Raw genomic sequence first — 24,668 nt, forward strand, 5'->3', positions numbered from 1 at the left:
GATTTTGTATGTCGATGATATCCTTCTTGCGACTAATGATCTTGGTTTATTATATGAGACCAAGAAACTTCTTTCTAATAACTTTGAAATGAAAGATATGAATGAGGTAAAATTTGTTATCGGAATAGATATATTTCGAGATCGAAAACGAGGTATTTTGGGATTGTCTCAGAAAAGTGATGGGTCATGAAAATGTCCCATCTGAGTCGTTTAATTTAGTCGAGTTAGTTCATTTCGGGTCTTTATTACAATAAAATGGTTTGTTTTCTTGATTAAGTGTCTTTTGCAGAGTTAGGTATGAAAAACGGTTAGAAACAAATACAAAGGGAATTTTAGTCATTTGGAGTCAAGGACATTCTAGTAATTTGGCCGAGGTCAGTTCGTGATTGAAAAGTATAGCCCAAGACGAGCCCATAGGAGAAAACGGAAGTCAATTCGGAGTTCGGACGAGGGAATTATGTAAAGTCAAAGTCAGGTGAACATTTGGTCAGCATTCGGTACACGTCGGGCAAGATTCTGGCCCGCGGTATACCTAAGGACACGTGTCGAGACTGGAAGGTCGTCTTATCCAATTCCCGTGTTTCCACTAAGCAGCGAAATGGACCTTATAGGCCTGATCTAATGTGGCGCGCTGCAACTAGTTTCGCTAGTCCCTTGCTCACGTTTTAATCTCAGCCGCAACCTTCCGCGTTATCAAGATCTAACGGCTGTCGAGATTCAGCTCCATTACTTATGATCCCGTGCACCCGAAGATGCTTAGTTTTCATGCTCCCGGCCACGTGGCCCTCGCATAACACTGTCCAGATCCGTACGCTCTCCATCTGATGGCTGCCGTTGCTGCCGCATCTTTCACCACATAACCGAGAAGCACTATAGCATCTAAAATTCAACCAGCAAACACTAGCCGCCACTACACTTGTGTATTTTTAGGGTTTTATATTTTAAATCCCTAAAATTCCAAAACTAACCCTCATTTACCCACTTTTTACCATTTAACCCAACAAAAACCCTAACCCCATCTATAAATAAATCTCTTTCTCCTCCATTAAGCCCTAGACTTGAAAACCTTCTCAACCTCCTCTTACCTATTTCTTTCTCCAACGTATTCCCTCTTCTCTAATTTGTAATCTCATACTTTCCCTCTTCTTCTAGGTCTAACCCTAAAAACCCATCTTCTTCTACTTTCTCTACCACCTTCATCTCTTCTTTCTAATTTCTTTCTACTTCTAATTTCTTCATCTAAACTTCTAATTTCTCTATAACTTCTTCTCTAAATCTATTTCTCTTCTATCATCTTCTAAAAAAGCTACTATTTGGAATCTTTGGTGTAATATTATTGAACACATTTGGAGCTAATATTGAACATCAACATGGAGGCACATGGAGCTATGTATCTAGATCTCCTTTGGTGATTTGTTTTCATTTTCCATTTGTAATTCCATTTAATTGTAGTTTAATGAATATTTCTCTAGATCCAATGAATAGCTAATCTTATATTTAGGGTTTATGATGAAACCTATTATGGATCTTTTTAAGATATGTGATTTAATTAATTAAACCTTTTGATTGTGTTTTAATGTCTTTAAATACATGAATATGAAATACTTTTATCAAGAATACCTCCCGAAATTTATATAGTTCATTATATTAAATTTTGAGTTATAAAGAAAGAGGCTTAGTTGATTAATTATATGTGTTAAAAAGTGAACTAATATGGTGGATTCTAAATCCTAGATTTTTCTTTCTCATCTTACCCCCTTCCTATTTAGTTTGTCAAAATTAAATCAAATTTATTAAAGGCGGTGTTCATTCAAGATTTAGATAAAATTACTTGTCTCTTGGAACGATTTCTCGATTTACAAACTTTACTATAACTTGATCCCTACACTTGGAGAAATAGACCTATTTTAGGCCTATCAAAAAGTTATATGGAAAGAGTTTTAGAAAGATTTGGCATGAAAGATTGTTCACCAACTGAAACACCTATACAGAAAGGTGACAAATTCAATCTTATGCAATGTCCCAAGAATGAATTTGAAAGAAAAGGAATGGAAAACATTCCTTATGCTTCTGCAATAGGGAGTCTTATGTATGCGCAGATTTGTACCCGTCCTGACATCAGCTTTGTGGTGGGTATGCTTGGTCGTTACCAAAGTAACCAGGAATGGCTCACTGGAAAGTAGCAAAGAAGGTGATGCGGTACTTACAAGGAACCAAGGACTATAAGTTTATTTTTAGAAGAACAGACAATCTGGAAGTGATAGGTTATTCAGACTCCGACTTTGCTAGGTGCTCTGACAGTAGAAAATCCACATCGGCATATGTGTTTCTCTTAGCCGGAGGAACTATATCGTGGAGAAGTATTAAGCAGAGTATTTATGCGTCGTGCACAATGGAGGCTGAGTTTGTGGCATGTTATGAAGCCACAATTCATGCTTTATGGTTGCGAAATTTTATCTCAGGGTTTGGAATCGTCGACTCTATTGCCAGACCGTTGAGAATTTATTGTGATAATAGTGATGCAGTCTTCTTCTCTAAGAATGATAAGTATTCTAGTTCTCGAGGGAGCAAACACCTTGAGCTCAAATATCTTATTGTCAAAGAGGAGGTCAGGTAACATACAGTGGTTGTAGAACATATAAGTACTATGCTTATGGTTGCAGATCTATTAACTAAAGGATTGATAGCTAAGACATTTAAGGAACATGTTGCCATAATGGGTCTTAATTATCTTTGTAACGTTATGGATTGAATGAACATATTAGTTTCTACAAACACTATAGAGATCTCATAATATTATGTTTCCTTATTCCTGCTTACTCATGTATACATAATAGAATTGAGTTGAAAAGTTACAGGAATAGTCTTGGCAAGACTGAAACTGTCTTGGAAGACATTCGAGCTATAAGAAACAAAATCAATTATGCGAATGATTTTGTATCTAATCTCCTTATGATGATCGTATAAGGAGAATTCTAATGTTGTGGTACATAGAAGGAAATATGTCGCTTTACGATGTATAACCGCTATGACTCACATTAGTAACTTACTTGTTATTGTGTACTAGATTCGGATTGAGTTTCTTAAATGTGCGCATAATTTTTTAGAACCTTAATCGATTTGCAATGATAATTTCTTCCAAAAATATGATTTCAATTGTATGGGCCAAGTGGGAGAATGTAAAATTTGGGCCTTGTACTTTACGAATGGGCCTAATACGTAGAAGCCCAATAGTATGTCACATTCAATTAGCCAATTAAGTATTGGACTTAGGAAAAACTCTATATCTTGTTCAAGAATAAGTTGTGTTGTGTTGTTGTGTTGTTGTCTTGACACCTTATGAACTTGTTATTTGACACATAATAGGCACTTGCCTTGTTGTCTTTACACCTATATAAGGGACACAAGACACCTAATGAAGTTGTTGTCTTGACACATGGGATGCTTGACACCCATATGAACACAACTAGTTATGGTAGGCAAGACAAAACGCAATGATGGAAATGCCTTTTGTTGTTGTATAAATAGGAGATAGATATGGATGGAAAATATGCTCTTTCTCATACAAGTTCAAGTTAGAATTTCCATCTCTATAGACTTGATGAAGAGAAGAGGAAAGAGTATACTTGTTCATTTTAATCAAAGAAGAAGTTATAATCTATTCTCTAAACTCAACATGGAGAAAGGTACACAACCTATCAAGAACTTCAATTTTCATTTAAAAGATAAAGTGTTATCGTGATGAGCATGACGTCTCTTGGTCTTTTTATGTCATAGGAAGAATTAGCGGGTACATGTGTTTATCCCATGAACTCATTGTTTATGTTTATATATTTGACTAACATCATGATCCCCTTAGAAGAGTTTGATAAATAAAGAAGGATCGATTGTTGAGAGCTTAAAGTATATGATGTGATCGTATATTCGTATGTGGGTGTTATTACCCATCACTCTCTATCTCTCTATATATATATATATATATATACTAGGGTATAGCCTGTGTCTCCGCCATGACATAATTTTGGTGTGAAAATAAGTAGGAAGTGGGAAGGAATAGAATTTAGTGGGTGGTTTGTAACTAATTTTCTGAACATGGAGAGATTATAGGATGTTAAGGGAGAGTTCTGAAAAAAAAAAAAGTGGGAAGGAGAGAATAGTGGGTGAGTGGTTATTTTTTAATAGTGAGAAATCGTGGGATATAGTGGTTTTTTGTGGTTGGTTATCAAAAAAGTGGGAGAGAATTAAGGAGCCTCTGATTTAGTGGGTTTGAGATTCAATTTTAGTCGTTAGATTAAATAATTCTTGATGAATATCGGATGGACGTGAATATCCATGACATAAATCTACGGCTCACCTCAAAAAACACCATTGTTATATATATATATATATATATTTCCTAGAGAATCAAGATACAGTCTTTCACCTAACAACTAGTGGGAGGGGTGATGTGAGATGTTCTGGTGATAGAAAATGAAATTGAGATGTTGTTGCTATTGGTCCTTGATTGTTTAGATTAAACCGTAAGCACTGGTAGTTGAAGGATTGATTCCAAGAAGAAGAAGATACAGAAATCAACCGAACAATCTCTCTCAGGTATATTAGACTGAGTTTTGTTTTAGAAGAAAAATAATGGTCACCGGTAGGTGTCGTTGTCGCCGCCGGAGAATGTTGCACGCTTTTCTAAGGTTTTGCTTTGGAAGAAAAATTATTTGGAGTTCCTTTTGTTTTTGGAAGAGGATGGAATAAGCAAACGAAGGTGAACGTCACCCACATTAAAAATCGGTGCTTATAGAGAACTCGAGTCAATGACCATTGACCGGAGACAATAAAATTTCCGGATGCTAACAGCCTTTTGGCCCGGTGCCTTTAGAAGCAACTTATTCTTTAACGTATCATGATTGGTCGATCTAACGACGGGTGACACAAGTTAGTTTTTTTTTCTTGGGACACGAGGTAGTTAGAAACTACAAAAATTCGAACGGATTCGTTTGTTTACCTAATAAAAGAAAAATAGTGCTATGTCCGATGAATATCCCGACTAAGTATTTAGACGTGTGTGATTTAGTGATAGAAAATCAAACACCTTTGCTCACTAGATCTGAATCAGCCAACTACCCTCGTAGGAATTGGGTCGAGAGATTGGCCGGCATAGCATTAAAGCTCCTAATAAAATAGGGGTGCGTAGCTATTTGGCATTAAAATGAAGAAGTAAAAACAGGACCAGTAGATGAACGGTGGGAAATGAGGAATCCAAATTAGCTGTCTATATATTTCTCTCTCTTGACTGTCAGTTTCAAGTATCATTTTCGCTTAGCATATATTAAAATTAAGGAACGAAATCATTTTTTACGTCATCACAATGGCAGGGATACATAAAAAATGTAATAAGCATTGTCGAAATTAAAGTTCTTGAAACAAACAGGTCTAAAGTCCAAATAAACTACTGGTCTAAAGGCCAACAAATCACATTATTTATATCTTTTAATAACCCAAGTTAAAATAAACTATAGATTCTGTCTCATATGATAATCGAACGTCCAAGATTATGAAGTTTATGACAATACTATCCACCACTTGGATAACAAATGTTGACAAAAGTACTACTTTGGTAGTATAATATGAACACAATATAATCTTATCATGTTTGGCCCAGTGATAAAAGAAAGGGTTCTCGGCCACGTAATGTCAACAGTCCGAGTCACTCAGCCATCACATTCCTTGTTAATTTTGTATGGGAGTTTGTATATTCCCTTTCCTTTTATGACATAAGAAAAAGTAGAAGTTTAAGTGTCAACCAGGTTACTTATCAAAATCTTCTAACTAAAAGAGTGGATGGGTTTTTAAGGGAAGTTTAACTAACTAAAAGGGGATTGATTCTACATGGAAATAATCCTGAACAAGAAAGAAATTAAAAGAGATATATAGAACCATTAAAAGAAAGTAGTTATTATTCTACAAGGAAATAATCCTAGTTCAAACATATATATATATATATATATATATATATATATATATATATATATATATTTATCTGTTTTGAACAAGAAAGAAATTAAAGAGACAAGGAAATAAGCTTGTTTAAACTACAATGAGCAAAGATAGTGAAGGTTCTGTTCCCACCACAACCGCCGCCACGGACGATGTTTTAAATCTTCATGGAGTTTATGCTATTAATGAAATAATGGTGGACATACTTAGTAGACTTCCGGCAAAGTCACTTATGCGGTTCAAGTGTGTAAGTAAGAGTTGGTTGTCTCTGATTAAAAAAAACAAACATTTTTTCTCGTTACACAGTCGTCGATCAAAATCAAATAACAAGATCCTCATAGTATCACATTATACGATCCTCACCTGTCCTCCGTGGGAACTAGGAACTAGTTTCTTCACACTAGATTTGTTCAAGAGGAGCATTAAAGATGTGACAAATATTCCACGTACATGGGATGATAAGTGCATACACGGACCTGTTAATGGTCTGTTATGTTTCGTCGATGATTTGGAAGGTTGTGTTCTTATTTACAATCTTTGCACTAAAGAACAATCACCATGGATTACATCAAATATTTGGAAAAATAATGGTCATCTTTTTGGTCGTGCAAGTGGATTTGGTTTTGATCCTGTTACCCAAGAACATAAAGTTTTATTAGTGTGGCAACAGAAAAATAATTATCGAGAAATTGGTGCTGAGGTATTGACGGTTGGTCAAAATACTTGGAGAACGATTCACCAATTACCACCTGTTATATTTCAGCATACTTTTCCAATTTACTTGAATGGTTCTATATATTGGTTCATAAGCACCTGTCCACCCGAGGAACGGTTGGAAAACATATTAGCATTTGATGTTGGAAAAGAGAAATTTAGATTGATAAAACCACCCCCCAATGGTATAAGATATAGGCGCAATTACGAATTTATACTAGAAGTTGATGGACAATTGGCAATAATGGAGAGAATGGTTTATGATGATCAAAAGAAGGTGACAGAGATGAGGGTGTGGACTTTTATTGACCAGGAGGAAGAAGGTGAGAATAACTATAAGTGGATTTGGGAGATGATTGAATTACCTTTTTGTATGGAAAATTATGAGACTCATGGTATTCAATCAATTCCAGGAAAAAAATTGCTTATGATAACAAGTCGAATTGCTGACTTGGATGAACATCCTTTTATTTATTTTTATGACATGAAAATGAAGAATTTTAGTGAATATGGTAGTTTGCCTTGGCCAGAAAATAAATTTAAAAGGAATTTCAGATTGTTAGTTCTTGAAGAGAGCATTTATCCTGTTGGAGCACAAGTAGATGACGGCCACTACCAGATGATCATCACCAGTCCACCACCACCACCACCACCCTTGGTTGACAACGAAGAATGGTCGAATACTGGGATATTAATTAATCTTTGTTTTCTTGGCTTGTTTTCAGCTCTTTATGTTTTTAGCAAGTAAGAACTTTTGTTACAGTTGAGGTTATAGTTGAGTCTACTATGCGTGATCATTTTAACATGTAATAATAAAGCTAACTGATGAAGTGACCCTTAGAATCATAATCAATGGCAAAATAACTTTTTGTTCGATAACCAGTTGCCAATTCAGATCAACTTGCTCACACCAGGGCAACTATTTTGTTGTTTGGGTTTGGTAGAGTGAAATGGAATTTATATGACTTACACTGATATAATCGTTCGGAATCCCATTGCAAGAATATTCACCACAAATTTTGAAGGAAATAGGTTCATCTGGAAATCGGAAGGGATCAAGGAATTCATAGTATAGTTGCTCGAGTTCCTGATGTAGAGGATTTGGCTGAAAAATACATGAAAGAAATTGATGCGGCCAAGTATAAAGGTGACAGACTAAAACAGACAAAACCGAAGTTACGGGTGTCACAATTGGACGAAATTTTGAGGGATGGTGTGAAATCACCTTCCGCTCATCCATTGTCCCTTCGCCTCAACCGGGCCACTAGTAGAAGTTGATCAATCGATCTAAAATGTCCTTGTTAGTGAATGGAATAACTAACTTTGCACAACATATTCACTGCAAGAAAGCAAACCATAATTTCCATATCAAAATGAAAATGAAGAAAAATATAAATGGACATAGGCCGTTATCATCTCGTATAGAAACTTTTTAGTTAACATTTCAGTTTATTTTTATGGGAATTTGGCCAAAACTCCCTAAGACATTACGATTTTGGTTAAAAAAGATTCATCAAACTTTTTTAGGCTTCACCTTCTTGGTGGCAATTATGTAATTTTCTATTTCAGTGAAAAGATCAACCTAACCCTAGTCTAAAAAATTACACTTTCTCTCTCTCTAACCCCACGATTTCAATCTTTGTTCACGATTTCAATCTTTGTTCATGATTTCAATCATTTCTCTAATCTAAGGTCGGTAACATTAAATGTTTTTGCATTTTAATCTTGATTTTAGCATTATGAGTTTTACAATATGATTTTAGCTAGAGTTTACCCCAACTTTCTGTTGATAAAAGCTAGGGTTTAGCATTACTTTTTGTTGATTTTAGCATGTTAATTTCAGTAACAATGGATCGAACCCTTCTCTCGAACCCTGAAACCATCTAAGTTTGTTCATAGATGTTTTGTTCATAGAAGTTTTTGATGTATTAAACACCTATATTGATTTTAACTATTGTTTTATGATGTCCTGGTTTGATCTTTCACTCTTTCTCTCACTAAAATCACCGAACATTTCAATCCTTGCTCACGATTTTAATCTTTGTTCATGATTTCAATCCTTTCTCTAATCTAAGGTCGGTAACATTAAATGTTTTTGCATTTTCTTCTTGATTTTAGCATTATGAGTTTTACAATATGATTTTAGCTAGGGTTTACCACAACTTTCTGTTGATTTAAGCATGTTGATAAAAGCTAGGGTTTAACATTACTTTTTGTTGATTTTAGCATGTTGATTTCAGTAACAATGGATCGAACCCTTATCTCTCGAACCCTAAAACCATCTAAGTTTGTTCATAGATGTTTTTTTCATAGATGTTTTGTTCATAAAAATTTTGATGTATTAAACACCTATATCGATTTTAGGAATATTTAGCGTTTGGATCAAGGATAAGTACCGACTTTAGTGTTTAGGTCACAAGTTTGTCCGTTATAGGGTCTACGTCACGGACTAACCATTGACCACGTTGACTAATGACGTAGTTAACTAGCGTCATTAGTCAACGGATCAATGGTTAGTTCGTGACCCAGACCCTAAAACCGGTACTTATTCTTGACCCAAACACTAAATCGCGTGCTGTGAGCCGTTCCAAAGAGGAAAATAAATTTGAATGCATTAAAATCACAAAAAGGAAAATAACATTGAACATCAATTCTTCCAGGTCTTAAAATTGATGGATCAATTTGGTATTTTTGTTGTTCATAGTAATCACCATGATTCTTTCTTCAGCCAAGTAGAGAAAATTCCGTCCATGAAATTCAAAATCCCTGATAAACTTATAGATGTTGATTTCTCATTCAAATATCGATCTAAATCTTTAATAAAAATAACTAATCGATTTGTTGTTTGAAGAAGAAGCATTTTTAGGTCAAAATCATCAGTAACATTTGATAGATATATATAGTAGATATCGTAGTTGAGAAATTTAGCCATGACAGAAACGAATGATCATTTTCCAGTTCTTGGAAGACTGTGAAGAAGATAACTTCGTTTCCACCACGACCTAATCGATGATAAGATTGTTTTAATTTAATAAAAGATTCTAGATCTGATTTTACCTTGTTTTTTAGATCTGAATCCATGGCGATTGTATCGAAAGTTGTTGGATGAGTAAATGAATAGATCTCCACCTTTTATTATGAAAAGGGGACAAAAGTTAGGGTTTTCTGAAGTTGGGGGTTTTCTAGGGTTCTTCAGAGTTAGGGTTTAAGAGAGCCTGAAAAGAGGGAAAGAGAGAGAGGGATGACCGGCAAAAGCTTAGCCGACAAGCCAATGCTTACGCCGACACGGGAAGAAGGAGTTGAGCTCGGTTCATTGAAGGTGGCAGCAGCTTGGACGTTCATGGAAGCACCTTCGAGTTTGGGATTTCAAGGGACTAACTCGATTTTCATGGCAGCAACAAAGGGGACTTGGAACGGCTCACATCAGCTTGTGTTTAGTGATTGGGTCAAGGATAAGTACCGGCTTTAGGGTCTGGGTCACGGACTAACCATTGACCATGTTGACTAATGACGGTAGTTAGCTATCGTCATTAGTCAATGGGTCAACTGTTAGTCTGTGACTCAGACCCTATAACGGACAAACTTGTGACCTAAACACTAAAGCTGGTACTTATCCTTGACCCAAACACTAAATTAGCATAATTTTTTTTGTATATAGGTCTATAAGCTCTATTTTATGATGTCATTTAGGTCTCTTGCAAGGCTTTTGTTTAGGTTTTGCTGAAATCGGGTCGTTTAAATGATGCACAAGACCTGCTCGCCAAAATGCTTCAATGAGCTTGCACTGCCTTGCAAAGTCTTGGAAAGGCATTGCACTGCATTGCAAACACCTTGTTAGGTTTAATTTTATATAATTAGACAATACTATAATATCTGTTGGGTTTATAATATCTCTAGATGATAAGCATTTTGTTGTTCTTTTCGTTCCAAATTTGTGATGCGCTTATATGATGTTGCCCTCAATAGTGTTTATATGTTGCAAGGGTGTCGCAAAGCCATGCAAGGTTGTTGCAAATCCTTCAAGATTGTAGATGTCGGTCTTATTTTTGCTTATAATAGCAACAATTTACGTCCAAAACCTCCTTCACGAATAACGAGAATGCAAATAAACTGTCCACAACAATTAGAAACTTCGTAAGTATAAAATCATCATTTTTTATTATAGCAAGTAATGTTTTTTGTTATTTATCAACTCAATGACTTGTCTTTTCTCTACATGGTCGATTATGCTTTATATACGTGTGCCAGTTTATTTCAAATATCACGAAGGGTGGTGATATTAAAGGAATGCAGATCAAACCATCTGAGATGACAAAACTAAGAAGAAAGTTAGTTGTTGATGTAATTACTGATGAGAATTACTATTAGTCAAAAAAAGGAAAAAAATGTATGAATTTGTCTCTTGGATATGAATATTTTGACGAATGAATGAATATTTTTGTTGATTTGTTGTGATATTGAGTTTATTTATGGTAATTACATTTTGAACAATGTTTGTGTATTTTATATTTTTATATTGTCTTTATATGTTTTGAATGGATTGCAAACTCCATGCAGTGCCTTGCAAAGTAATTGCAGTGCCTTGCATAACCTTGCAAAATACTTGCAATGTCTTACAAAGTTACAAATTCTAAAGTTACATATTTTTTTGTATGAATTGCTTTGAAATATTCTTAGAAAAACGGGGGCTCCGCCACCGAACCGCCGTAAAAAGAATGTCAACGACATTTACAATATAAATGTCAAATTCTTAAAGTTATATTTTTATGCATTTTTTCTAAAGTTCCATATTTTTGTATGAATTTCTTTGAAAATTTCTTCAAAAAAGCAGGGGCGGAACCCCCGTAAAAAGAAGGTCAACAACAATTACAATATAAAGATACATATAAATTTCTTAAAAAAAACGGGGCTCCACCCCCGTAAAAAGAAGACGAACATGATGTTAGTAGAGTTCATGGTTATCTCAAGTGATTTTGATCAATCATGAGAAAAGTTTTCAAAGCTTTGCTAGAGCTTGAAAGACTTTTGCAAACATCTTACATAGCCTTGCAAACACTTTGCTAGCCTTGTATAGCCTTGCAGAGACCTTGCAGAGCCCTGCAACCACCTTGCATAGCCTTGCAGACACCTTGCAAACACCTTGCAGAGCTCTAGCACCATCATTTTATATTTCCTCGAAAACCTTCCAAAACTTTCAAGAAATTCTCAATGGGCATTTCATCAAACAACTTTATAGCTATTTCAACCAACCCAAATCTTGTATAACCAACTAACATTGCATTCCAAGCAACAACATCTCTTTCAAGCATTTTATCAAACACATTCATTGCATCAACTATACTTCCACAACTTCCATACAAATTCAACAAATAAGTTTGAACATGAACATAAAAACATCAGAACTAACATAGTAAAAGATTTACTTCAGCCTTAAAGATTCAAAACTTGGGAACTGCAACTTTCTCTCTCTAGAATTTTTCAACAAAAACCTAACTCAAAACCATCTTTAAACAACAAGTAAAGAGATTCAATCACAAAATCCTAAAATAGATTGATGATCAACAACCAGGAAATCGACTTCGATCTTATAGAATCAGCTCGGCGAAATCGCCCAATTTTCCACGCTCGTTTGGTTTTTTCATCGGTAGAAAACAACTTTCTAATTAATTAGAAATTTGTTTTTTTGGTATTTTTCATACACAAAGGGTATTTTTTACCTTGATAATGTGAATACCTACAAAATTGTCCTCCAGGAATATTTTGAAAAGTTATTTGGGGTCTAGATCTTTAAAAAAATAAGATATCTTTTCAACCAAAAAAATCAGGAAATCGTCCAATTTCCTGTTATTTTTAATTGTTGTTCATTGACAAACTAAACAGGGCAGATTTGTAACATTGAGTACCTTTAACTCCTTAAAACCTGATCTCTTAAAATATGAACTATTTCAATTATTAGCATAGTTTTATTTTTAGCTTTTATCGATCACTCCAATTCAGAAATGCATCACCGTGCATTATCACGTGTGGACGGCTGAGTACTGTAGCCAACAATAAAGCTTTTAGGTGGTCTTAAACGTTCATTAATATCTCTTTATATAGATACAAGATTTATTATTATTTTCTTTTAAATAAGAAATGTGATGTTTGTAGAAGATAATTGAAACAGTTTTTGTTTTTTTAGTTAAAATAACAAGTTATATTTTGTTTGGTCAAAAATCCAATTTCATTTATTTTATCTGGTTAAAAATCTAATATTTTTTATGACCATTCTGCAAGTTGTTGCAACGCTATTGCAAGTTGTTGCAAAGTTCTTGCAAGAAGTTGTAAATTACGAAAATACATAAAAAGTCAGACTAGAAAAAAATTAAATTATCTTTTTCTCGTAAAGAGAAAAGGTTATGGGAATTTAATAAAATTTCTCTGTTGCAAACTTTGCTTGGTATTGATATGCCATTAGTTTTGCATCGTCATAGTCCATATTACACACTTATGTACATAGAAATCTATGTGAAATGATTTAAATTGCAAAATATAAATCTAAGTAAAGGTATGTAAGATTTAGTTCAAAAACATGTAGATAGTCAACTTTTTCCAAATTCATCAAACAAAAATCCTAACCAATACATATAAATAGTCATATTATATTATAAACTAATAAGAAAATGTAAATCATGTAAGGTCTTTGAGCAGTTGTCAACAACACCTAGTTGGACTGGTAAGAAGTATAGTCTTTCACTCTAGAGGTCAAGGGTTCGAGACACGCTGAACAATTAAAAAAAAAAGATCTTTGAGCAGTTCCAAAGTGTTCGAGTCAAAGTCCCATATTGCTCCATTTTTTGCTCTGGTTTGGTTTTCCTTTCACTCGTAACTTTACTTACAAATTCTATCAAAGAATATTTACTATAATCTAAATATTATTTTGCTTTCCTCATCAAAGGGAATATTCAATATTTGATCTAAATTTTCTTTCGTCACTAAATTCCAAAATCGGTGTATAAGCGTAAGGTGGAAAGCTCGTTGCCCCTACTGATGTCGATTTTGGCTTCCGGTTAAATCAACATGAAAAAGGGAGTTGATGCATGACAGCCTCCATTATGATGGTATATTCTGTTGTGAGAGTAGAGATTCCTCTGTTCATCCCTGGTTTTCTTCTCTGCTTCTCTGTTCCAGCTCCTCGCTCCTCGCTCCAGTTCCTCGCTCCTTGCTTCTTGCTCCCGTTCGCCTGTTCCCGAGGGGGGAAACCTGCAAAGGGTTCGAAAACTGCTCCGACGCTCAAGACAGTCAGGGTGCTCTTTGCAGTAAAAGAATGAATATTGATCGATCCTTTTAGGGGGCGAGTTATGGGAACTCTGAATATTGGGTGATCTTTTCGGGTGAAGAGGTCGTGTCCTGTGAAGGACGATGTGGGGGCCTTTTATAGGTGAAGTTAGGCAGACTGCAATTAGTGGCGGTGGTGAGGCGGTGGCCGTCAAACCGTAAGGGAAGTTTCCTCTTTAGCGTATCTAGGGTGTCTCTTTGAGTTTATCCCGGATCTTTGATAAGCGAAAGTTCCTAAGTTCAAGGATACTGTGTATATATCTTGCCAGAGTGATAGACTCTAAATGAGAAGTTTCCTCCTTTAGATATGTGAAGTTCAATCGGGCTTAAACTCTTCAAGATATGCGGCCGACTGAGATCTTTCTAGAAAGTTCAGGATTAAGTCTTTAGATCGCGCAGCACTGATATCTCTCCAGTTCTGGCTTAAAACGAATTTAAGAGCCGGTATACAAAACCTAAATAAACTTTTGTTGTTAAAACGAATTTAAATGTGTTTTTAAACAGAAACTTAATCACCTATCTCTGAATCTTTATGTAGAATTTTTGTTAGTTTTTCACGAAGTTTTCTAGTCTTAGTATACCACAAAAACACAAATAACTCCTACAGACACCAATTACACTATAGTAGGGCTGGGAAAACGGTCCGGAAACCCGCGATCCGGCCCGTTCGGCCCGAACCGTGAGAGACCGATGACCGATGCAGCCCCGAGCCGGGCTAGCCCGGCCCGATATAACGGGCTAACAGGGCCGGGCTCGGACAGGTTCTCAATTCCGAGTCCCGGCCCGTTAAGCCCGTCCGAGTCCCGACCCGATAGTGTCAGCCCGCTACCCGAGCCCGATTATTAAATAAACCCGGCAACCCTACATCCCCGATCCGCGTGAATTGTTTAGATCCAACGGTTGAGAGGCCTCAGCCGTTGGATCTAAACACCTTGGCCCATCTCTCATAAAAACCTCCCCCAAAAACTAAAACCCTAAACCTAACCTAACCTGCCTCTCTCTCTGCCTCCTTCTTTCTCTGCCTCCCTCTCTCTCTCCGCCTCCCTCTCTCTGCATCTCTCTCTGCCTCCCTCTCTCTCTGCATCTCTCTCTAACTAGCCGAACCGAAACCTAACTTCGAATGATTTTCTTATGATCTTATCTATGAGATTTTTTTATGATTTTATCTATGAGATTCTCCATCATCTTTCAATGTTCGGTTCAGTGGTATACGCCGATGATCTACGGATCAAATGACGCGGTTAAGCCTTCGAACTCAACTTTGAATGATTTTATTTTATGATAGTCTGTTGTTATTTTTTTTTTCGATGTGATGATGGTGATATGTAGGTTCTGAAGGAAGGAAATTTGGGGGATAAAGAAAAAGATTTAGGGTTTTTGTATGATTATAAATGAAGGAAAGAATTTTGGGGGGTTAGGGTTTTTGTGTTCTTGAAGTTGTCTTAATTAGGGTTCATGGTTACTGTTATTTCTTGTTTCTTTTTATGATTTTATGATGTGTAGTATTTTTTTCGATTGGATCTTCTTTTCTGATTTTTTTTTTCTTGTGTAGTTTGATTAACCATTGATTAGGGTTTTATAAAGTTATCTAATTCTGTTGTTTTTTTTTGTTGTTTTCAGGAAGCTTCAAGTAATGACATATTGCTCCTCTTTATGCTTAAAATTTACAGGTTGATGGACTTCGTGCAAATTATTCTGGATCTTTGGTATCTTTGACCGACATCTGCTTGAAGCCACTTGGCAGTGACTGTGCGACTCAAAGTGTTCTGCAGGTATTAGTCCTTGCATCTGCCTTAACTCATATCTGTTCTTCTTAGCATGTGCAAGCTTCAGGATGTCGAAAGCAGTATATTTGTATGGTAGTTTTCTATTACGAGGGTGTCTCTGTTAGCTGCTATCTAGTTAGTTGATGGCTTGTGCAAAGCTGTCTTCAAAAGAGTATTACATTGTTTGACTCATTGTTGATATGTTGTGAATCATCAAATTTTCAATGTTTCTTCATGATATTTCATAAGTTCTTTTTACCGTCTTTTGTATAAGACATCATTGCATCTTATTTTCTTCTATATACATCTGATTTCTGTTTACAGTATTTTAAAATGGACCCTGAAAAATATGATGATTATGGCGGGCTTGATCATGCTGAGTATTGCTTTCTGGTAAGTTGGTTTAATGTTTTAGTCAACATTGTCTTGGTATATATTTAGTTCTAAAGTTTTGAAGTGTTAAAGACCAATGACAGTCACTTACCATAATTTTCTATCTTCAGCATTTTACCTCTACGGAAACATGTTTGAGTGCATTTAAGGGCCCTCTTGATCCTAGCACAGCACTAGGGGGTTTTTCCGGGAGCAACTATTCAGAGGTATGACTAAGCTTTATCCTTGAAGTTACTGATTTAGTAGTAATCAGAGGTAGGACCTAGTTTTATCACCGAGTAATTCCGTGTATGCTTCATGACAGGCTTCTGCATTCATAGTGACGTACCCGGTGGTAAACAATGTTGATGAAACAGGCAACGGAAACGGGAAGGCAGTTGCTTGGGAAAAGGCCTTCATTCACTTAGTGAAGGTTCGCTTACTTTGCTACTTAAATACCTTATTCTCCATTTTCATTTTAGCCTATCTCCCGTACTGTTTTCTGGCGTTTTATCTAGATAACCAAGTGGTGGATCACGAACACAAAGTTGGTTATGAAACTTCCCTTCGAATTAATAAGCATTCCAGAATAAACCCAGAGTAGAATTTTGTATTTTTAGGATGTCGATCTTCTCTTCTTAAAGATCATCCTCACAATGAAAGTTAGATAATATTTCCATTCATATTTCTCATTGTATTGAGCAAAATTCACCAAAAAAATTAAAATATAGTACCTTGCTTGTAGTAAAGCATATCTTTTCTTTCTTATGTTATCTTTTGCTGCACATTTTAACTCTATGTAGGGCTACAGTATGTATTTATTGTTCTTAGATAGACTGGCATCTTTGCAGAAAATATTACACTGCACTTTATTTTGTTTATGTAGTCCAGATTTGCAAATATGTGATGAACTACAGTAAATTTTTGTTACTTGATACTTCAAAATGATGTTATTTACTTATTTTTTACTTGGGTAATTGTTTGTGATTACAGATTTTAATTCCATTTTTGTCCAACAGGAAGAGTTACTGCCACTGGTTAGGGCCAGAAATCTTACACTCCTTCTCGTCAGAAAACTCTATCCAAGATGAACTGACAAGAGAAAGTACTGCAGATGCTATTACCATTTTGGTGAGTATTTAGTGGAGGATTCGTGCTAATCTTTAGATTATCCTAAAATGATATTGGTGTAAATTCTTGAAGAAGGCACAATCACTTATTTCCCAGTATTTATAGTGAAGAATACTATCTACACTTCAGTTTACCTTTTTCGAATGATACGCTAAGTTGGCCTGTTGTCCAATTGATCACAGTTTTCATCTATTGTCTTTTTATAGAGACCAGATTAGAACTTCTAGGATCCTTAGTAGGCGAGTTAGAATTTCCCGGTTAATGAGTGACGATTCCTTGGTAGTGCATACTTTCTAAGAGATTTCTTTTTGACAGCATTTTCTTTCTTACTTGATTACAGATTAGCTATATTGTGATGTTTGCTTACATATCTTTGACTTTGGGAGATACACCTAACTTGTCCTCCCTCTTCATTTCGTCTAAGTTATCTAATTCTGTTGTTTTTTTTGTTGTTTTCAGGAAGCTTCAAGTAATGAGATGTAAATTTTTGAGTTCAAAATCAGACTATTGTAAAAACTTGGTGTTCAAGTTCATCCATTAATTACAGGGGTTTGTAACTGTGATATTAGTTGAAGATGTAAATTTTTTTGATGAGTTGAAGATGATGATTGATATGTAGCTTAATGAAGAAGATATGTAACTGTGATATTAGTTGTTTATTTTTTTTAATTAGAAATGGTGTTAATTAGTTTAATAATGTAAGATTTAATGATGATGAGCATATTTAATATTCGTTTTTTTTATATTAGAATGATGGTTTAATTATATATTTTTAGTAAAATAACCCGAGCCCGTCCGGCCCGAGCCCGTTGGAACCCGCTCGGGCAGCCGGGCTCGGACGGGCTACGGACACTTAGATGGCGTGTTTCGCCCGGCCCGATCCGCCCGACTCCCTACCTCGGGCTCGGCTTATCCGAGCCCGATCCGCCCGAGCCCGACACTTTGAAGCCCGAGCCCGTCCGAGCCCGTCCGATTCCCACCCCTACACTATAGTCACTAGGCGATGGCCCTAACAGTGTATTGCTATAATGAGAGCGTAAACAAAGGAATTTATCTAATCTTTGTACAATTTCAAAGCATGGAATCATACTCACGAAGTCAGTAAGGTTATTATGAGTTCACTTAAGATTTTAGTTAGCTTGTTGTGGTTTTATTCGTTGAGCATTTCCAATGCAAGACTCAATCTTAAACTCTTAAGTGACACTTAGGCAGGGGCGACCCTGGGCCAAAGCGGTTGTTTTGGACCCAGGATTTTGAAGGTCTCCAAAAGCAAGGATAATTGGATACTAATATATTTCATTTTAGACTGAAATTTTATGGTGAACCTAAAATGGCGGGACGGCAAGATCCCTTGCTAATTGATGATGCATAAATTGTCCAGACGTTGACTGACGTCAAAGAGTCAAGCACAGACCTGAAGTCCAACGGGTCAACTCAGCTTAAGGTAAAAAGAATGGCTAAACCCCCAACGCTCCGCTACCTACACCCCTAACTGATAGTTCAGCTTGAAGCAACAACCCTGTTTCGCCCTCGGCACAGGCGGATCTCTTTTGAGATCTCCAAAGGAATGAGGGGGTCCACGTAAGCTAGGCCACTGTCCCACACCCTAAACTGGGAGGGCAGGAATGCGTTGCAGGCTTACCGACTCAATCCCGGTATCTCCTTAAAGATTTCAGTTGGCTACAAATCTTTAGTGTTTAAGCAAGTTTGGACTTCAAGAGTCCCACGGAAGGAAACATCTCCCAGAAGATCTATCACCTTGGCAGGATATCTACGAAGGATCCTTGAACTTAGGAACTTCTATTTATCCTAGATACGAGATAACTACAAGGAAAAACTTAACCACGAATAGTGGGAAACTTCCCTAAACGGTGGATCATCACTACCCAATCTCGACTGTCTACTCACAGTCGGTCTACCTAAGCCTACAAAAGGGTCCCCCATCGTCCTCTAAAGGACACACAACGAGTTCTAGACCGAATACTCAAGTCTTACCCACACACACTCGATGTCTCTAACCAGAGAGATCCCCCCCATTACTACAGAGTCCTCATAACTCGCCCCCAAAAGGATCAATCAACATTCATTCTTTTACTGCAAATAACAACCTGATTGTCTTGAGCGTCGGAGCGATTTTCGAACCATTTGCAGCTTTTTCCCCCAGGAACCAAGGAGCATGAGCAAGAAACCAGAGCTGGAGCAAGGAGCAGGAACCCATAACCCCAGACAATCTAACAGAATATTTAGCCTTAACGGACGCTGTCAGGCATCAAGTCTCTTTTTTTCATGCTGATATAATGGAAAACATTTTTTTGACATCAGCACTAATGACTTGAGATGACTCTAGCATCCACAAACTCTCTTTTACTTATTTCTTATAATCCCGTATACATTATTTAGGTTTTCAATTTTTATCATTTTGTTTATATAGCGCAAACGTGATTCTAATCTCAATCAATTCTGTCTGGAATCAATTATCAATTTCACTTGTGTACAATATTTTACTTTTTAGCTCCATTTTGTGGACTTTTACCTTTATATTTAATTAAAATGGACTAAAAGTCATTGATTTTCCATATTTTTATATTTTTCTATTTTAATATGCAAACCATGATTTGTCTATTCTTTTTTAAATAAAATAAGACATATCAATCACAAAAAAAAGGTGACAATTATACGACAAAAAACACTAGATTCGTCAATAATACATTATAACTTATAAAAAAATTTATTAGCAAATAATAGGGCTGAGACAAAAATGAAACAAGAAAACAAGTGAATGAGAAAAGCAAAAGGATTCTCTCAAAAATTTAAACCTGTTTATTGTTAGCGGATATATTTCAACTAAATGGCTGCGTTCTTATTATAATTTGTTAAAAACGATATTACAATCATAAAAAAAAAAAAAAAAAAAATCTTAGTCAAATGGGACCTGAACTCTATTCTCCACTTTGGGCCTCCTATAAACTAGGGGCGACCCCCTACACTTAGGATTTTAGAGTTCAAAAAATAATTTGTCCAATGCAAAACTCAATTGAGATCTTAAGATGGTGTAGAAGCAATTAATTTTAAGATATTTTAGTTAGAAAGTTCTTTTTATCTCTTTTGAAAGTCTTAAGTGTCCAAGACATCAAACTTGATTTTAAGACCAATAAAAGGGTTTATCTCTCAACTACTTTTTCCTATTAAATGTATGTGGAACATGTGTAACTACCAGAGTTTTTCAGAGTGTTACATTGGAGAGGGACTTGATTTAGAGAAACTCAAGTATGTCATGTAGGAAAGAGAACCTCAATTGAGAGTTGACACATAAGCTGATTAGAGTTTTTTCTTTTTGCATTGGAGATGCTCTAACCCTTATTGTTAGAATAGTTATATAGTCCCACATAGTAAAATTGTTAAAACTTTTCTCTTGTAAAACTCTTTATAAAGATTTTATGTAATAGCTAGCAATATCAAGTCAATTCAATACAATTCACTTTTCTTACATGGTATAAAAGCTTAGGTTTTATTTCCTGGGAGTAGTTAGTCAATCTTAGTCTTCCGTTTAGCCGGCGGCTATAGTCCCATTAATGGCTACCGTCCGCCAAATTTTAGCTTATGTTTCAAGTGTTGTTTTTTTTCGTCATTAAGAGTAGTTTTTTCTTCTATTATTCAAATCTAGTCATTATTCAATACTTTCTCAATAGTATTTGATAATGATGTAGATTAACAAGAAGAAGAAAGATCAAAACAAGAGTAATTTCTTGAAGAAATCAAAAGATAAGCTCTTAAATGATCTCAAACATTTCAAATGCCTCAAGTTCTCCACAATATGAATCCTATGTGACGTGCATCAATGGTCATTTAAATGAACCTCTATTTGAGATGTCCAGACCAAGAGAAATTGGAAAACTGTTAGAGAGGGGGAAAAATTCATGGGTTTTTTATTAGAATAGTTATATACCCTATGTTTATCTTGAAACTAGACTTTTAATTTCCCAAGATTTGATTGGCTAAATGATGCACACCAAGTGCTTGATAGAATGTGTCAAAGAAATCATGCTTATTCTCAAAGATGGTTTTCTTTTGATGTTTTTTGTAAACATGTTTGTCGGTTCGTTAATGGCAGAAGAGTTCAATCCTTTACTTGATTTTCTCATTCTTCTTATATCAAAGTTGAGAACTCTCAAACTATTGTTCCATTAGTTTTTCATAAGATCAAATGAAGAGGAGATAAGAGAAAAGAGTGTAAAGAAGAATAAAAGTGAGAAAAAAAAAATCAAAAATGGTGATTGCTAGTGTTTGAAAAAGGATAAAATCTATAAGATCAAAGGCTTGACTTTTTATTGCATTGATGATATTGGAGTAATAATCATGTGTGAGGGTTATTATAAAAAAAAAATAACAAGATCAAACAAGATAGCAAGCAAGATAACAAGCAAGATAGCAAACAAGATAGCAAAATAAAACAACACCAACAAACAACAAACGATAACAACAACTTTTATAGCAACCTCACAATGATGTCTCCATACCAATAACAAGTCAAAATGTACAATTTGTGTTTAGCAAACTAATGAATTTTTCACTCGCAAAAGTCATTCGTTTGAGCGGGAATGTTAGACTAGTTATATAGTTTCACATAGTAAAATTGTTAAAACTGATATTCTTATGTAATAGCTAAGAATATCAAGTCAATTCAATACAATTCTCTTTTCTTACACTTATATTGCAAACCACAATGAATGTCCTTGGTTAATTAATTTCTCATGTGTTATTTTGAAGTGAATACAACGTTATTTATATTCCCTCCGCCCCGTTTTGAAGTGAATGTTCTTGGTTGTTATTCCTTGTATGGTTGTCCTAACATGTTTGTTAACTTTCTTTTTATAACATTCATTTCAATATTAGCATGATGCCACTTCCAAAACTACCTTTTAGTTTCAATAGCAATAAAAGATTCTAATTAGTTCTACACTTTACTCAACGTTATATTTAATGAAATACTCTAAACTGAATGAGGGTAGTTTAGGAAAGTTTTTTTATTTGACTACAATAAATAAGGTCTCATTTTTTTTGTTTAAACAATAAGGTCTCCTTAATAAATTGAATTCTCCAAAACTACAAACAAAATGGGACGAAGGAAATATGTTGTTAAAATTTCCCGAGTTTGTATTGAATATCCATGTTATTACTGATAACATTTAGGAGATTGGTGCAACATCTACTAAAAAATCAAATTACCCGTAAATTAATTTTAATTGAGTTGTTTTTTTGTAAATCTGAATTTGAAAGCTGAAATGATTGTAAATGTAGCTTTAGTTGTTTTGCATGTTTTTATCTAAAAATCTTGAAACACATCTTTTATATCAAGTGCATATGGTTTCAACTTTTAAAATAAGTCTGAATTTGACAAAGAAGACTGATTTTAAAGTTTAAATTGATTAGAGAAGTAAAGACATGTAAAAAAACTAAAACTATACAAAGTATATTACATACTTATTTATTTCAGAATCTAAATTCAGAGTTAGGGGGCAGCTAATAGCATCCTCTAAAAGTGTTGTTAGCCCCCGACCTCTGTAGGCACCCGTCCTGCCCCCTGTTTTTGTTTTTGTTTTTCTTCTGGTTTTTTCGGCAGAAATGTTTTCTTCTAGTTGTTCTCTTTCTTCTTCTTATTCATCTATTCTCCTTCTTCGAATCATAATCAACACTTTATCATGGAAATTACCTTGTTGCTAAACCCATCATCATGAATCAACAATGAGGAGTTAGACTGTTAGAGAGATAAAGAACCTTGTTTTCGAGAGAGAGAGTAAAAATTACGCGAGGAATTTTGATTTCAAACCAATCTTGATCCAAAATCACCATTAAAAATACTCCCGAGAACCCCTAAGCAAGGGTTCGGACTGGTCAGTCTGAAACCTGTCGGACTGGTCCAAGTCCGGCGAACCTTTGCTAAGAATTTCGGATGGGTCGATTCCTATACAACAATTTCGGCGTGTACCAACATATATTTATGGTTAAAAGAGATTGACATTGGCCAATCTCCACCACCGGAGACTAGGGGTAGGATTCGGGCGGGCTCGGACGGGCTCGGGCAAGAATGAGCCGGACTCGGGCGGATCGGGCTCGAATAAGCCGAGCCCGCAGTAGGGAGTCGGGCGGATCGGGTCGGACCAAACACGCCATATTGGTGCCCGTAGCCCGTCCGAGCCCGACTGCCCGAACGGGTTCCAACGGGCTCGGGCCGGACGGGTTCGGGTTTTGAGACTTAAAAAATATTTTTAAAAACACAGTTTTGTAATAAAAAAATAAATAATTAATTAAAATACCATTTTATATATGTTTATAAAATCCTACAATATATTAGTGTGAAACCCTAAATTACAAATTTAGGAAAATTAGACTATCAAAAGATTCAAAAAATATATTAAACCCTCTGATTTACATCTTAACAAAAAATAAACAAATCTGATTTACATCTTAACAAAAAAAAACAAATCTGATTTATTAAACCATAGATTAAACCCTAAATCTTCATAATAACAAATCTTCAAAAAGAAATTAAACCCTAGATTATCACACCTACCTGATTACATATCTGATTTATTAAATCCTAAATCTTCATAAAAATAAATCATAAAAATAAAACAAGATTACAGTGAAGCAAGAGATTACAACACTACTATCAAAATAAAAAACAATATTACATCCTTAAAAAATAAAAATTCATATCATCATCATCATTAAATAATTTACAACCATCTCATATAAAAAAAAACTAACTAATCATTGTCGTCAAGCAAACACTAGTGTTTAGTTTTGTTAAGATAGAGAGAGAGCAAAGAGGCATTATAAATCGACACTTGAATAGAGAGAGAAGGGTTAGGTTAGCTGTTTAATAGATTAATAGATGAGATGAGTGTTTAGTTTAATGGAGGGTTGGAGGTTACTGGTTATTAGAGAGAGAGAGGCAGAGATAGAGAGAGATGCAGAGAGAGGCAAAGATAGAGAGAGGCCGAGATAGAGAGAGATGGGGAGAGAGGCAGAGATAGAGAGAGCAAAGAGGCATTATTAGGTTTAGGGTTTTTTTAGTTGTTTGAGTCCTTTTATAGGAGAGGAAGGGTCATTTTCTTTAGATCTAACGGCTGAGGTTTATGTCACCTGACTTCAGCCGTTAGATCTTAAGAAACTACGCGGGTTTAGGACGGGCGGGTCTCACGGACGGGTAGCGGGTAGATTCTCACGGACGGGTAGCGGACAGACAATATCGGGGGTGTCGGGCGGGTTTATCGGGGCAGGACTCGGAATTGAGTCCCTGTCCGAGTCCCGGCCCAATAAGCCCGGGTCATCGGGCCGGGTATGCCCGGCTCGGGTAGGACACAGACTGCGGGTCAA

The 24,668-nt window shown here is 35.6% G+C and overlaps 2 protein-coding genes across 4 annotated transcripts; both read left to right on the top strand.

The window, feature by feature from the left end:
- The first annotated feature begins 6,088 nt into the window (after positions 1-6,088).
- Positions 6,089-7,450, top strand: LOC147544966 (putative F-box protein At5g50220). Its single transcript, XM_086635778.1, has one exon. The coding sequence runs from the start codon at positions 6,089-6,091 to the stop codon at positions 7,448-7,450; it is 1,362 nt and encodes a 453-aa protein (XP_086491904.1).
- A 7,495-nt stretch (positions 7,451-14,945) lies between these two features.
- LOC147544967 (uncharacterized) lies at positions 14,946-18,030 on the top strand. 3 transcript variants are annotated; one of them, XM_086635163.1, is made up of 6 exons: positions 14,946-15,791; positions 16,110-16,178; positions 16,289-16,384; positions 16,483-16,590; positions 17,177-17,288; positions 17,748-18,030. In XM_086635163.1, the coding sequence occupies exons 2-5, from the start codon at positions 16,119-16,121 to the stop codon at positions 17,246-17,248; spliced, it is 336 nt and encodes a 111-aa protein (XP_086491289.1). In that variant the 5' UTR covers positions 14,946-15,791; positions 16,110-16,118; the 3' UTR covers positions 17,249-17,288; positions 17,748-18,030. The 3 variants fall into 3 exon arrangements, with proteins under 3 accessions (XP_086491289.1, XP_086491290.1, XP_086491291.1); XM_086635164.1 differs by having other exon boundaries at positions 14,984-15,791; positions 17,230-17,288; XM_086635165.1 differs by lacking the exon at positions 17,177-17,288 and having other exon boundaries at positions 14,984-15,791.
- The last annotated feature ends 6,638 nt before the right edge of the window (positions 18,031-24,668 follow it).

Source organism: Eschscholzia californica, unplaced genomic scaffold, assembly GCF_041429995.1.
Source record: "Eschscholzia californica isolate CP2 unplaced genomic scaffold, dmEscCali1.0.p SCAF_4, whole genome shotgun sequence".
Classification (NCBI taxonomy): domain Eukaryota; kingdom Viridiplantae; phylum Streptophyta; class Magnoliopsida; order Ranunculales; family Papaveraceae; genus Eschscholzia; species Eschscholzia californica.

What these genes read in the sequence shown, in the direction of transcription:
- LOC147544966 (XM_086635778.1), top strand. Translation starts at nt 6,089, where the DNA reads ATGAGCAAAGATAGTGAAGGTTCTGTTCCCACCACAACCGCCGCCACG.
- LOC147544967 (XM_086635163.1), top strand. Translation starts at nt 16,119, where the DNA reads ATGGACCCTGAAAAATATGATGATTATGGCGGGCTTGATCATGCTGAG. An exon ending in ATGCTGAGTATTGCTTTCTG is followed by an intron (nt 16,179 to 16,288) that starts GTAAGTTGGTTT and finishes TTCTATCTTCAG; the next exon opens with CATTTTACCTCTACGGAAAC. An exon ending in CCTTCATTCACTTAGTGAAG is followed by an intron (nt 16,591 to 17,176) that starts GTTCGCTTACTT and finishes TTTGTCCAACAG; the next exon opens with GAAGAGTTACTGCCACTGGT.